Here is a 14676-nt window from a genome sequence, read left to right on the forward strand (position 1 = left end):
TCTCTCTCTCTCTGCTCCACCGCAAAGATCTTAAAACACAGAGTGATAAATACAGAGTCCTGCCACTCCCATCACAACACCCGGGAGAAATCACTTACCATCGCAATGGGCAGCCTCAGAGCCCCCTGCCCTTTACCTCAGATCCCTCCTCATCACAGGAGAGCTCCTCTGAGGCTGGGGGGGAGCAGCTGAGCGAAAGCCCCATGATCCAGCCCCAGAGACGCAGCCTTGCCTATAGTCTATCCTCATAAGCATAAATGATGTAAATTATCCCCAAGGCAGAGGCCACATCATGCAGGTTACATAAACCTGTGTGCTCGGCGTTGCTTGAGGAGCCCCCTGTATGGCACGTAGACTTAATGTGTTCCGCTTTAGTGGTTTCAAGTTAGTTGAAAAAAATCAATGGACACAAGAGACAGTTAAGACCCATTGGGATTTCATGATGAACGCTAGAAAAACATGTACACATATGGTACAGAAAGCCATGTGTGTAATGCATGTATACACATAGAGAATAAACATGAACACAGGCTAATTTGTATATGCATCACTGCATGCTCGCACGCATGCGCACATGTGAAACAGAAACACACACACACACACACACATGCACATTCACATTTACATTAACAGTAATCTACTCAAATATGGCCCACGAGCATGATTAAATGTGTCCTGCCTGATGTAATGCAACGGCGCCATCTCATGTCGTGAGGAAAGAATGCAACACTGCAGCAAATGAATCCACTGCGAACAAGTGGTTCTCTCTGTCTCTCTTCTTCCTCTCCCCATCTGTCTGATGGTGTAACCTGCTGGTTCATCTGGGTCGATAAGATCTTTCACCTTCCAATGAGCATGTCAGTACCAATTGTCTCACGCGGATGTGTGTGCGTACAAGCTTCTGAGCCGAATGAACGACCACCCACAAGGCCGAGAGGCTTCTGTTGCTTGATATGAACAATGTCATACATCATCTTTTAATCCACATCTTCCTCTATGCTCTCTGCTGTCTTTCAACCAATAATCCCTCTCCTTCTTTATTCTCTTGTTCATCCTTTTTTATATGTATTTTCTTCTCACACACACTTCCCTTGTCTTTTGTGTTTTCCCACCCAAGTCCTCCTCACCCACTGACATCTCCGCCTGCCTCCGTCAGCCACTGTCTGACATCATAGCAACAGCAGTGTGCGAGCCAGAGGCTTGCTTGACACTGTGCACGTCATTCCATCAATCCTGACCAGTGATCACAAGAGAAGCAGGTGAAGCAGGGGGGTTGGGGGGGGGAGACGTGGCAGAGGGAGGCCGAGCCACACCCACGTCACTGTGATATGCAGGGTGGAGGCAGTTTTAAGGCTATTTGGCCGGCACGCTGTTGGCAGGGTCGGCTTTAGGCTGCAGCATTTTAAATGATGTGACTCACTGTGGCGTGGTGCAGCAAACTGAGCATGCAAGAGGGTTAGAGAGAGAGAGGGGCGTCATACTGATGTGTCATAGGGCAGAGGCAGGCGAGGGGAGGGGGTTAGAGGAATCGTCTGAGGGAAGGGTATGTGAAGTGAAAGAGACTTTTTAGGGAGAAGGACGTCGGAACTTTTCACTGTGTGTATAGGCCTGTGCAGGGAAGAGTGAAGGAGGGACCCAGGAAGTGAGGGAAGGGATGGATTAGTGTAAGTGTAATGAAGACAGGGAGAGGGAAAGTGATTTACATTTTAAAGGATTATTGGCTCCTCTGCAGTCAGGAGGCTGTGCAATGAGTGCAAACACGCACACACACACACACACACACACACACACACACACACACACGCTGGCAAATTCTCTCTCTACTGCAGTGTCAGTAGCTCCCGCAACACATGAATCTTCTCAGAGATAGGAGAATGGCATATCATTTCATTCTAATACCAACTTCCACTAACTAATGTATAAGAAAACACAGACATGTTTGTATGCATGTGTATGTGTGTGTGAGTGTGTGTTTGTGTCTGTGTGTGTGCGATGGGGGGAATGCAGAGTGGGAGGATAGCATAAAGCATTTCTTTTGGTGGCTGCGCTGTAACGACGGTGCCCAGAAGCTTCACTACACACACTGCAGACATCTTGTGGGGCAAGAGTGTTAAAGCACAAAGTGGGAACAGTCACAGTAATCACAAGGCTAGATTCAGTGTTGGAACAATTAATTTAATACTTCTGTTTCCTTCATGTTTGACTCAATAACTGTGTCTCATGCCAGTATCATCAAATCAAGCCAAAGTAAAATGTATTATGTATAAAGTGTATTTTATCACTTTCTTTCTATTCTATTCAATGTTATATCCCTTATCTTTTGTAAGTTATTATTTAAACCTCTTCTGTCACTTAAAAATCTGTTCTTTTAAATAAATTACATTTCAACATTTTATTCTTATCCATATACTGGACATAAAGCACTTTGAGCTGCTCTTCTTGTATGAAAGTAGCTGTACAAACAAAGCTTACTATTATTATTATGTTACCAATATTTAATTAAAATTGCTTTGTAATTATTTATTGTCTGCCTTCATATTTTTGTAACTGTTTTTGACAGTTTTGACAGCTTCTCTTTCCTCTTCTTCTTCTTCGTATTCTTCTTCTTCTAATGATTATTATTACTATTATTATGACGTGAAGCTTTTCCGCTCTTCTTGTCAGTTTATTCTCATATTATGATTATTTAAAACTCAAATGTTAAAACGTGTCTCTCCGGATATGAAACGAACACACACACAGATCGTGCTGCATGTTTTCTGCTCACGTTGTGTCTCGGCACATTTGTGCGCTTGAGGAAACAGAGGTAGAAAAAAAATGAATGAGTGGAACAAACCGACGTCATCAGCCTACGTCATCTATCCCTCAGCGGAAGGATACTTTCTCCCCCGAGTAGTAGTTCCGGGATGTGGGACTACTTCTCGGGATTGGAAGAGGGATAACGTTGACGGGCGTAAGGATACCACGGGGCTACGCGTCGCTAGCAGGTGCACTGCGCAGGGGAACGAGGAATAAACACCGAGAGGAACGAGTCCGCTGCTGACGGGATGTTTTACCGTTAACACCACCGAGGTCACGTCACACCACGCACCGGAACCCCGCGCTTCCACCGGAGTAATGTCACGGTAAGTCCCGCAGAGCAAAGGCCGCTAGAAGCCGTGATGTGTCCGGTTGGCTGGAGGCTAACGGTAGCAGGCGATGCTAACAGCTGACAACTGCACCGAGTGAGTGACGGGTGTTAGCGGTTGTGTTGGTTGACACGTCACATGTTTTATAAGGTCCCGACACGTGTAAATAAACGTAGATTCAGTCCGACTTGATGACGTGTTGACAGCCCCCCCCCCCCCAAACTGACGTCAGCAGACGATTAATGAACCATTCAATTACTCTATAGGAGACCAGTGACGTCACGTGTGAACACTTAATTAACACGAGTTACAGAAGGTTTCGTTACACCCAGTGTTGTGGTCTGATGTGCAAGTGCAACTGTGCACAACATCATCTTTTACACACACGTTTGTACTTCTATCTTAGGGAGGACACTTATTGACATAATACATCCACTAGCCCCTTAGCCAATCATTAACCATCCAAACTAAATGCCTGACCTAAACCTAATTCTAACCCTTAACCTATTTCTTACCCTAACCAAAACCAAATTCTAACCTATTTCTAACTTAAACCTAATTCTAACCCTAAACACGATTCTAACCAAATCCAAATATAACCTACGTCTAACTTAAACATAATACTAGCCTAACCTTAACCCTAATTCTAACCCTAACCTAGACTAAATTCTAACCTAATTCTAAACTTAAAACCAAGTCTTAACCCTCAAACAGCCCATTGAAAAAGTGAGGACAGGTCAAAATGGCCTCACTCTGTAGGGTCTATGCTGAAACTGTACCTCTCGAAGGTATAGGTACAGGAACACTCGCACACACACACAGACACACACACACATACACACAGACACACACAGACAGACACACTTTAGACTGTGGGGTTCATTTGTTAAATAAATGATCTGACTTGAACTCCTTTTTAACTGTAATCATGTCACCTGCTCCTATTTTACTTATCCTTTGTGTGAACATTACTTTCCATGAAGTATTTGTTTTATTCACATTGTTTTTTAATGGTAAAGCACATGAAATAGTCCTGTTGTTTATTAATATGATTCAGTGACCTACATGTTCTGCTGGTGGGTGAGTTTTGTTTGACGGGACAGAGGGTTGACAAGCCCCTTCAGGCAGTTTAGTGCTAGTAACTGGACGTGAGAGCAGGATGTTTCTCTTTGCTTTCCTTGCAGCTGGGTGTAAACCATTGTGTGCAAACACGGGTGAACGCTGCCGCACCTCCACAATGGGAAAACATCTCCTTTTGTTTTAGAGTAAGATGGAGAGATTCACTGCTTGAGTCTCTCCAGTTCTGCCAAGTCACCTGAATTAATTTGGTTTCCTCATTTGTGTTCTGGGGAGTTTAATCCTTGGTGGATTTTAACAAGATTATATAAGATTATAACAAGATTATAGTATCAGAGATTGAGTTTGAATGACGCTGGTAGCAGGAACTGAAAGGAATGGAGGTAGTTCATTTTTTTTACCATTGATGGGCTTTTGCTGAGCTGCGCCAATTCTATTCATTAGACAGTTACTGACTTCTCCCTGCAAATGTTTTAGATTTCACTCCAAACATTAGTAATTTATCTAAAATCCACTGATGCGTATCTGCCTAATCTGTTGGAGGGTTTGATGTATACTGGGAGATAATCCAAATGTATAAAACGTCAGAGTTTGTAATCTGCACCAAGGTTTCTATGCCTTCAATACATCTGGTTGTGTTTTGCCATAGTGGGGAATTAAATTAAATACACCACAATTAGATATTATTATATTAAGTACGAATATAACTTATATGTGGACAATACACACAAAACCCTTTTTTTATAGTATATTCAATGATTTATTGTACTTATCTGATTTTTGACTTTTGAAGTCAAAGCCATTTTTGCAATTTGGTAGTTAAAAAAAAGATGTTGAAAGTTCAGCTGATATTTTATATTACACAAGCATTTTTGCCAAGAAACCCTCAAATTATGTCTTTTTAACAGATGTATTGGATCAGATGAACAATCCTGCTAATTAACCGAGCAATCAGCCTCTGACCTTAGAGTTCTTCTTCGGATCAACCACAAACTTGCCCAGTTTATTTCCTAGGACCTTAGGAAGTGTATTGTCTACTTTGAGGAGTTTTTGAAGCAGTTGTCGAGACTACAACCCTCCCATGTGTTAACTTAACACCTTTAGTTGCTGTTACCATAAAACTGTGACAGCGTCAGTGACGACAAAGCTGCATCAACAACTCACGATGTGCTGACATTTTACAGTTTGATGCAACAATGTGCAGGAGGGGCTTCTTCCTACTTGGCCGGTGAAAAACTGTTAGTGTTCTTAGGGAGTTGCTCCTAAACCCCATCCCAGTTCTCCCCTGAGCTTCACACAGCACAGCTAGCCTGAAACTACTTGGCCACCCTCCAAACCTCAAATTGATTTCTCATCTCTCTTAAGTCCTAAATCCCTCTTCAGATGCCACAAGCCTGCTGCTGGAATGAATCACTTTGGCAGAGCATCTGCATGCTGTTGAGCCTCTTTTATAGGTTATGGCTGTTACGCTGTTGTGTCTTCCTGCACGTGTTGATTCCAAATACTGTCCCCTCCCGCTGCTGTACTGTGCTTTTCTTACACGTAAACATGTGTCAGTGATTTCATAGCGAGGCATTGGTGTGTGAGATAGATGGGTTGGAACTGAGGGACTGAACAGGAACCACATACTGTGTATACAACTTCCTCTCATTACCCAGAGTTCATGCCTAAATAACCTGGTTACAAACCTGGTAATATGGTTATTTTGGTCCATCTCCCATTCATAAAAATTGAGGAGGCGTTATCAATGATTTTTACTGCAGCCAGCTGCTTTTTTTTGCTCAAGCTTCAAGATTTAAAATGTCTATATGCAACACATGTTTGTAGCTATGCCAATCTGAACTCACTCTGTGTGTATCATGGAAAACAGTATAGCCTTCTATAAAGTAGGAATTGGTAAACAAATTCAGGAACATAAAAACACTTCAATTTATTATTAGGATTATAAGAAGTAGGTACTAAATGAATGTTTATGGACCGAGAAATACTCACAGAAGCGACTATACACATTTTCAATTATGTTATTTTAGGCAGTGCTGGGCTGGCTGACTGTTATGAGAAAAGCTTTTTAAATGTGGCTTTACCAAAGATAAAAGTGTGAGCGCTCTGGATGGCTGCACTGTATCTAGAGGAGAGATAACAGTATTGTTAAAGGTTAGATTCCTTATATTCTCTTAATAGACCTCATTGTTTACTTCATTTCTCTTCTAATAATATGGTTATTTCTGAATCTTTAGAATTGCAAAAACATAATTTGATTTTGATGTGTTTTAATAGGGTGCATTAAAACCAGTTTTGTAATCAGATGTAAAAGAGTGGATGAAAGCTATAAAATAATTGTGTATGCACAAGTTTGTGTGTTTAACTCAACGGAACAATTAACTATATATATATAAATATAAATGTGATTTTCTTTTTTAATTATGTGCTTGCCAGTATAACAATATGCATCTATTGTTTGGTTATTTATTGCACAAGAAAAGTGGTTGTCAGGGCCTCTCTTTTTGAAGCACCTCCCTTCCTAAAATGATAAGATCAAATCCTCCCGGCACAAGCTGTTCACTGAGATGACAATAGTGAATAGAGAGTATCCTCTTTATTCTAAATTTCTAGTTCAGAATCCTCTGACGGTTATCTCAAAGACCACATGTTAATTTTGCCCCAGGACGTTCGCTGTTTGAAAACACGTTCGGAGTCATGTGAGGTAAACAGCCTCAAGAAGTGCATCAGTCATATGGCTTTCAGAAGGATGGTCCCTCTTTTTCTTTCTCAGTATCTTTTCCTCTCCTCCTAGTGCCTTGAGAGAGACTTAACATGTTAGAACGAGTCAAGGATTTAACCACCAAATATTTTTCTCTTCCTCTGTTTGTTCTGTCTACAGAGCAGATACCATCGGCTGACCTTTTTTCTCCGGAGTGATTCGTTCTCTACAATTAGAAGCCACTCACTCAACTACCAACAAAATGTCTGGTATGGATTTTTAAAGTATAAAGAGAGTGCCTGTGAATTTCTGTAAATCAACAATACTTCTGTTCATGTTCACAAATGCCCACTGACTATTTAGCATTAACAGTGTATTTGATTTGTTGTATTCAATTTCATCAAAAGTTATACCTTATACTCTCTAATTTGTTATTTTCAAAATTCCCTCATTGACTTTATGTTAGTTTCAGTTTAAATGACACTGTTTCTAATACACGATTTTGTGTTTTAGGGACCTACACACCCGCCCCGGGGGGGCCATTCTCTGCTCTTACTCCAAGTATGTGGCCTCAGGACATCTTGGCCAAGTACCATCAAGTGAGGACGACTGTCAGTGTTGTGATAGCATTAATAGCATGTTTTTCTTTTTGCTAGCGTTAAATACAGATTGACAATATTTTGAGACGCCAAACATCAAAACAGCAGAAATTTGATTTCAAGGAACGACCCATCTGCATAGACAGAATATCAAGATGAACAAAAATGCTTCAGTAGCTTCGCCTTCATGTGACATTTGACATCTGGTGTGTTTGCTAACTGGCATTTAAGATGCTTTTAAAAGCTGCTGTGGCCACCATTAGCCACATCTTTCACTGTCACCTCTTTTCTATGACACATGTTTTCGTCTCCACAGAAAACCTCATCAGAGCAACCAGAACTCCATTATGATGACTTTGGCTTCAGAGTTGACACTGAAGGTAATATTCTTTCATACCCTCTGGGCCTCGGATATTCCTTTTTTTCTCCCGTACTTTGTAAAGATCTTCAAAAAATCTTCAATGAACTTGTTGAAACCTGCAGAAAACAGACATTTGCATCACCTACTGACTTTCATTAATTTCTCTCTCTTCTCTCTCATTTCTCTATCATGTTCGGTGACATTACAGTTCTTTTTGCTATCATCTTCCAATATTCCATCCTCCTCAATTCAATCAATCAATTAAATTCAAGAGTTCACAAAGTGCCTAGCTGTGTTAACCTTACATTTCCAAAGAAGTCTTAGAACCAGACAAACCAAATCCTGATGCCTCTCTTTTCACTCCCCAGACGGTGGGGAACCCAGGTCCTGGCTTGGCGCTGAAGGCTCACCCCAGCGTGAAGATCCACAGCAGCGATTGCGCTGGCAAGCCCACCTGGAGTTCACTCACAACCACACAGTGGGTGACCTGACCTGGGAGCTCATTGACCCTGTGCTTCCACGCTCCGAGCGTCTGCGTTCCTTGGTGCTCGGTGGCATACCTCACAGCATGAGGCCACAGGTAAGTGAACTTGCACAGCAGAAATGACCTATTTGTGGTGTTTACAAGCAGTGGTAAATATTGGGGGGAAAATACTGCCCAAATTTATAAAATTCATAGAGAATACATACAAATTTAACTAATTTGACTGCAGAGCTCCTTTTACCTTGGGCTGTTTAGATTTTAGTAATTTAAATTTAAACAAAAAACAATCTGGAGAGTTAAAAGATTTTCTGTCTTCTAGCTTTGGATGCGGCTGTCTGGAGCGCTGCAGAAAAAGAGGACCACTGAGATCTCATACAGAGAAATCATTAAGAACAGCTCCAATGAAGACTCCTCCACAGCCAAACAGGTAAAATCCCAAACTACATGTCCACATGTAACAAACACAATCTCTCTGGTTATAATACAAAGCACTGAAGCATAGTATTCTTAAGGTTTCTTAAAATTACTTCAATGGAATGACATATTCGGTACAGTGACACACTGCTCAGTTTTATAATCATTGCCTCCTTTTTTATTGATCCTTATAATTTCAACGTAATTATTCCTTGTCTACTTCTGTCCCTTAGATAGAAAAGGACCTCTTAAGGACCATGCCAACCAATGCATGTTTCAACACTATGACCAGTGTTGGAGTGCCGAGGCTCAGACGGGTACTGAGAGGTCTAGCCTGGCTCTACCCGGACATCGGGTACTGTCAGGGTACTGGGATGGTGAGAATACCTGCTGTGCATATTGAAGCTTTTCTAAGTGTATATATAATTCCTCAGTTCATTTATAAACCTTTTCCATATCCACTGCTCTTTGTATTTTTTCCCACACGCCTATCCCCTTGGTCGCTCCAGGTGGTTTCCTGTCTCCTGCTCTTTCTTGAGGAGGAGGATGCCCTATGGATGATGTGTGCCCTGATCGAAGACCTTCTCCCTCCATCCTACTTCTCCTCCACTCTGCTCGGTGTCCAAACGGACCAGAGGGTTCTCCGCCAGCTCATTGTTCAGTACCTACCAGCCCTCGACCGCCTTCTGCAGGAGCATGACATAGGTCAGGATGGATTTTAGGAAAGAGGTTCAAAATGTGGTGCATAATCAGTGGACACTAATTGAAAACAAATTAAGTATTAAGTATAAACAGTCAATACAATATCTTATCCCTTCCTCTTTACACATCCAGAGCTGTCGCTGATCACACTCCATTGGTTCCTGACATCATTTGCCAGTGTGGTGGACATCCGTCTGCTGCTTAGGATCTGGGACCTGCTCTACTACCAGGGCTCATTGGTGCTCTTCCAGGTCACACTCGGGATGCTCAAGATCAAGGTATCTGCTCTGAACTGTTTCCTGAGTCTTGGCTCTCTCTTGCAATTTACCTTTTATGTGTGCTGTGCTGCTTCAGAGTTACTTTATTTTTTCAGTCACTCAGTAACTGATTATGTTAATAGTTTCTTATATTTGTACAGTAAGGTATGTAATGCTAATGAGGCCAACTTTTCACCAGCTGCTATTTACAAAAAGTTTAAAAGACGAGTATTAATCCATTTAAAATGCCTTCCCCGACTCCAGGAGGAGGAGCTTGTATCCTCAGAGAACTCTGCTTCCATTTTTAATACTCTGTCGGACCTGCCGAGCCAGCTGAGAGATGGACCTGCAGTTCTTGGGGAAGCTATGAGGCTAGCAGGGACTCTGTCCCAGGAAACTCTGGACGCCCACCGACACAAGCACCAAGCCTATATCCTTAATGAACAGGCGCAGCTCAGCAATGGGAACAACCCAACACACAACACAAATCTCAACAAGGTCAGTTGGTGTCAAGCTTCTGTTCTAGCTGTGATAAACAATTTAAATCTAGCCACATATGGGCAGATTAGGAGGTTTATGTGACCATTGTTTTTTTTATTAAAGTAATAAAAAACAAATAATTCACTTTGTATTTGTTTACGAGCAGGTGGTGAGAAGACAGTCGCTGCGCAGGAAGTCCACCCTGAGCTCCCTGTTGTTTGGGGAGGATGAGGCAGATTCTCTAAAATCTAAGAACATAAAGCAGACGGAGCTGGTCGCTGCCCTGCGAGAGGCCATAACCCGTACTGCAGAGCACTTCCACTGTCTGGACCCGTGTCACTCCAGCACTGTGAGTTCAGACACGTCAACCCCAGAACAGTGTGTTTTGTTGTGGACTGAGAATCACTGAACTAGGAAAACCTACCTCTTATAGCTATTAGTAAAGATGCCTATTAATCCTGAATTATTTCACTTCATTGTTACCTGACGTCCCACCTCGTCTCTCTAGGACCTGACTCCTGACTACTCCATGGAGAGCCACCAGCGAGACCATGAGAACTTCCTGGTTGTGTCCCGTAACCGGCGGAGACGGGCAAAGGCTTTGCTGGATTTCGAGCGACACGACGACGACGAACTGGGCTTCCGAAAGAATGACATCATCACTGTGAGTCTTTACTTGCACACAATACATGTCTTGATGTTTCCACGCATGACAACTGTGCATGACACCCATAACCTTAATGCTTATCCCAGTATTTTTATCTTTCTCCCTCAGATAATCTCACAAAAGGATGAGCACTGTTGGGTAGGAGATCTAAACGGCCTCCGAGGTGTGTGTCCTCCTCGTCTGTAACTACTGCCGTCCAGAATTGTTTGATTTATATATTCTGTGATGCAGCCCATTTGACTTCAATTTGTATGCTTTGTAACAGGCTGGTTTCCAGCAAAGTTTGTGGAGATCCTTGATGAAAGAAGCAAAGAGGTAAAGAAGTATTTACTTTTGAGCTTGATTCTGAATTTGGCTTCAGGCCATTTCATTTCCGTTGAACCATGTGATGTTTGTCTGTTTTCTTCTTTATTTCTTCATGTCCACATTCCAGCACCCTAAATACAAATTTAATTGTCCTGATCATTGACTTCTCATCTGTCTCCAGTATTCATTAGCAGGTGATGACTCTGTGACAGAGGCAGTGACAGACCTGGCCAGAGGCACATTGTGTCCGGCACTAAAGGCCATTTTCCAGCATGGTCTCAAGAAGGCGTCTATACTGGGAGGGCCCTGTCACCCTTGGTTATACATAGAGGAGGTAGGAGAGCGTCTTTTTAGTGCACATGGAAGCATATTGCACACTAGTTAACATTTCATTTTTATCATTCTTCTTCTTCTGGTTTTCTCTCAGGCGGCCAGTAGAGAGGTGGAGAGGGACTTCAACTCTGTCTACTCAAGACTGGTGCTATGTAAAACTTACAGGTAGAACACAGACACTAATTGTGTTTTCATTAGTTCTGTATTAACAGGAGCATTTAATATAATCTGTTGAATCTGCAAGAACACATTGTAAAAAATGTTTGGAGTCCAGATCATCAAAACTCTGTCAAGTGTGATCAGTGATTCACTTGACTCGATTCACATGAGATGATATCGTCTGTTAAGAACATAAACAGAGAACTGACTCTTTTCTACATGCACCGGGTGATGATAATGTGGTTTGACAAGGGAGACTCGCCTTTGAGAAATTCGCCTTCAGCAGTTTAATATTATAAAGTAACAATTTATTGTCTTTGGCATTTACCAGATTAGATGAAGATGGGAAAGTACTAACACCAGAGGAGCTGCTATACAGAGTGAGTCATCAATGTGTAAAACAAATGCAATTTTCATCTTGCTCAATGTAAATGCATCAAGTCTATTAAAGTAAAATATTTTGTCATATGTTTTCTTTGCACATGGAAGTTTTCCAGCAATTAGTATTATTCTTTAATGTAGTTTGTTAAGGTTAGTGGAAAGTACATGAGCGCCCTCTGTTGACTCTTTCAGGCAGTACAGTCAGTCAACATGAGCCACGACACAGCACACGCTCAGATGGATGTCAAGTTCAGGTCTCTGATCTGCGTCGGCCTCAAGTGAGTTTTCCAAACTAACACACTCACAGGATTGAAATCCTATGTGTCAGTCTATACTGAATAAAAGTTAGTACAGGTTTAAAACGTGCAGATCTACACATGTTGAGTACACATGTGTCTGTTTCTCCAGTGAGCAGGTGCTACACTTGTGGCTGGAGGTGTTGTGTTCCAGCATGGCTGCTGTAGAGAAATGGTATCACCCCTGGTCCTTCCTGCGCAGTCCTGGATGGGTTCAGATCAAATGTGAGCTCAGGTAAGAAAATCCTAAATCTCAGCCAGAGGATTCAAAGTGGTAGAATGTGGAAACTTGAACTAATTAAAGATGGTTCAATAGGATAAGGTGCCGGCTGACTCAGCTTCCCGACTTGTGTCCACCCACTATCTTTATATATCTGCAAAACACTATTGAGTAGATTGAAAATATGGTTTCAAAGTAACACACATGATCAGACCAATAAAACCGATAAAGACCAGTCTCCTGCTGTGTTTCCTCAGGGTACTCTCAAAGTTCGCCTTCAGTCTCTCCCAGGATTGTGAGCTACCCGACAAAAAACAGGTGAGCAAAGCAGATTGCCTCAGTATCATCTTAGCATACAGAAATGAGCACGTCTCACTATTCAAAGACAACTTCTTAGTATTCAGGAGAGAGGAAAACCCCTGTGACTTTATACTGTTTCAGAAATCCACTCTTCTAAAAGCAGAAGTTATGGATGTGCTGGTTCAGCATCACCTCTTTAGTTGGGATCTCTAGGTAACGTGCCTATGAGACAAAGTAAGAGATGCTATAGCGCAGTCATTAGTTCCACTAGTTTGTCAACCTACTGATTCAAGAATTCCTATTAATCAAATTATTTCTCATTTTCTGTCATTTCTTCTTTTTAATCAAATTGTCTCAAATTTGTATTTGTGTGGATTTGTTATACAAGCGACAAAGTGTCAGTCGTTGTCCTATAGCAGAACACATTAGTGCACTACTCTATATCTTAAATATTTAACTAGTCTCTTGCAAGACTCCAGTCAGTGAAGCCATATGGATTTTCCAACCAGCATTAGCTGTCAATGAGAAAATAGTTTAAAAATTGTGACCGGAGTCTGGCAAGAGGTCCGTGTGGTGTTGATTTTGGGTTTAGCTAAATTACTTTTGTCTTTTCCAGGAGAAGGAGCAGAGGCCGTTGAAAGAAGGCGTGCAGGACATGTTGGTGAAACATCACCTCTTCAGCTGGGACATTGATGGATAGACACCCAGCTAAACATGGCTGAGTCCCACCCCGTCCTCTGCGTCCGTTTATATTTGATGTCTCCTCACTCGTGACTGTCCATCATAAACACAACACTATTGTCTGCTACGTGAAGTGACCGCTTCACAGACACTCCATAATGACGACTGAAAGCCTCACGTCACCACCAAGGTCGAGTGGTTTGTTTGAGCTGAATCATGTGTGCATTAAGGTGCATACTTTATTTTTATTCAGACCCTCTATAGGATGTTTCCCTACATAAAACTAGGTCAGGCACTCCTCTAGTACAAAACAGTCTGTACTCACTGGACTGCAACATTTCTGGAGAACTGACTTCACTGAGCTTTCAGCTTTTTACAGCTGACATGCCGTCCGTTCTCCGTCTACGGTAAAGGCAGCAGCAGGTGATTCCAAACACTGGGCCTTTTTAACATGGTCCCAAATTCCACATCAGCCTGTAAACTTCCCTAAATGAAGACCAAAACAGAACATTCCTGAACCCGGAGGCGTAAAGTTACTTATTATTTTAGAGGAATGCTAATTACCTCAATATCATGAATTCCCCCAAATATTCCAGTAAACACTAATGTTGCACACACCAAGTAAAGCCTTTTCAAATTGTGATACAAGACGATGGGAATGTGTGCTACCTGAACCGTGGTAGTGTGCAGTCTGCACTTGTATGACATGTTGTAAATGAAGCAGATGCTTTTTGTGTTACAATCTTCAGTAAATAAATGTTACATATATATATATATATATATAGGTGTGTGTGTATATACAGTGGGGTCCTAAATTCAATTTGTAATGTTTTTTGTGTGTAAACATATGTCAACTAAATGTGTACTTGCAAGCTTAAGAAATTCAACATAGGATTTAATTATTCTAATTTAATTTAAAAGGTCTTTAAAAAACAGTGAGTTGCCTGAAACTTGTGGACCGAAAGTGGAGACTTGAGCAAGTTAATGTTAACAAAGCTAAATTACTTTATTTTGTAATGCAAAAAGAAGCTTTATATTCACTTGTTTCATTTTCAGCAGTTGCATTTTTGGATACATGCTACATACAGAAACTAGAACAGCAGTCAGTTGTGCTCAAACCTCCGCCAAGG

The 14676-nt window shown here is 41.7% G+C and overlaps 1 protein-coding gene across 2 annotated transcripts; it reads left to right on the top strand.

The window, feature by feature from the left end:
* The first annotated feature begins 2937 nt into the window (after window positions 1-2937).
* sgsm3 (small G protein signaling modulator 3) lies at window positions 2938-14138 on the top strand. Of its 2 annotated transcripts, XM_061089408.1 has the most exons (22): window positions 2938-3125; window positions 7087-7175; window positions 7420-7505; window positions 7822-7885; window positions 8235-8446; window positions 8670-8777; window positions 8998-9141; window positions 9274-9469; window positions 9599-9744; window positions 9988-10221; window positions 10370-10552; window positions 10712-10867; window positions 10979-11033; window positions 11136-11185; window positions 11358-11510; window positions 11604-11674; window positions 12000-12048; window positions 12242-12327; window positions 12458-12580; window positions 12823-12883; window positions 13007-13099; window positions 13482-13551. In XM_061089408.1, exons 2-21 carry the CDS (start codon window positions 7169-7171, stop codon window positions 13076-13078), a joined length of 2256 nt encoding a protein of 751 aa, XP_060945391.1. In that variant the 5' UTR covers window positions 2938-3125; window positions 7087-7168; the 3' UTR covers window positions 13079-13099; window positions 13482-13551. The 2 variants fall into 2 exon arrangements, with proteins under 2 accessions (XP_060945391.1, XP_060945390.1); XM_061089407.1 differs by lacking the exon at window positions 13007-13099 and having other exon boundaries at window positions 13482-14138.
* The last annotated feature ends 538 nt before the right edge of the window (window positions 14139-14676 follow it).

This window comes from Limanda limanda, chromosome 17, assembly GCF_963576545.1.
Source record: "Limanda limanda chromosome 17, fLimLim1.1, whole genome shotgun sequence".
NCBI lineage: Eukaryota > Metazoa > Chordata > Actinopteri > Pleuronectiformes > Pleuronectidae > Limanda > Limanda limanda.

Bases quoted from the DNA above. Each gene is read 5' to 3' on its own strand.
- sgsm3 (XM_061089407.1), top strand. The intron at 9,142-9,273 runs GTGAGAATACCT...TGGTCGCTCCAG, and splicing joins ACTGTCAGGGTACTGGGATG to GTGGTTTCCTGTCTCCTGCT. The intron at 12,884-13,481 runs GTGAGCAAAGCA...TGTCTTTTCCAG, and splicing joins AGCTACCCGACAAAAAACAG to GAGAAGGAGCAGAGGCCGTT.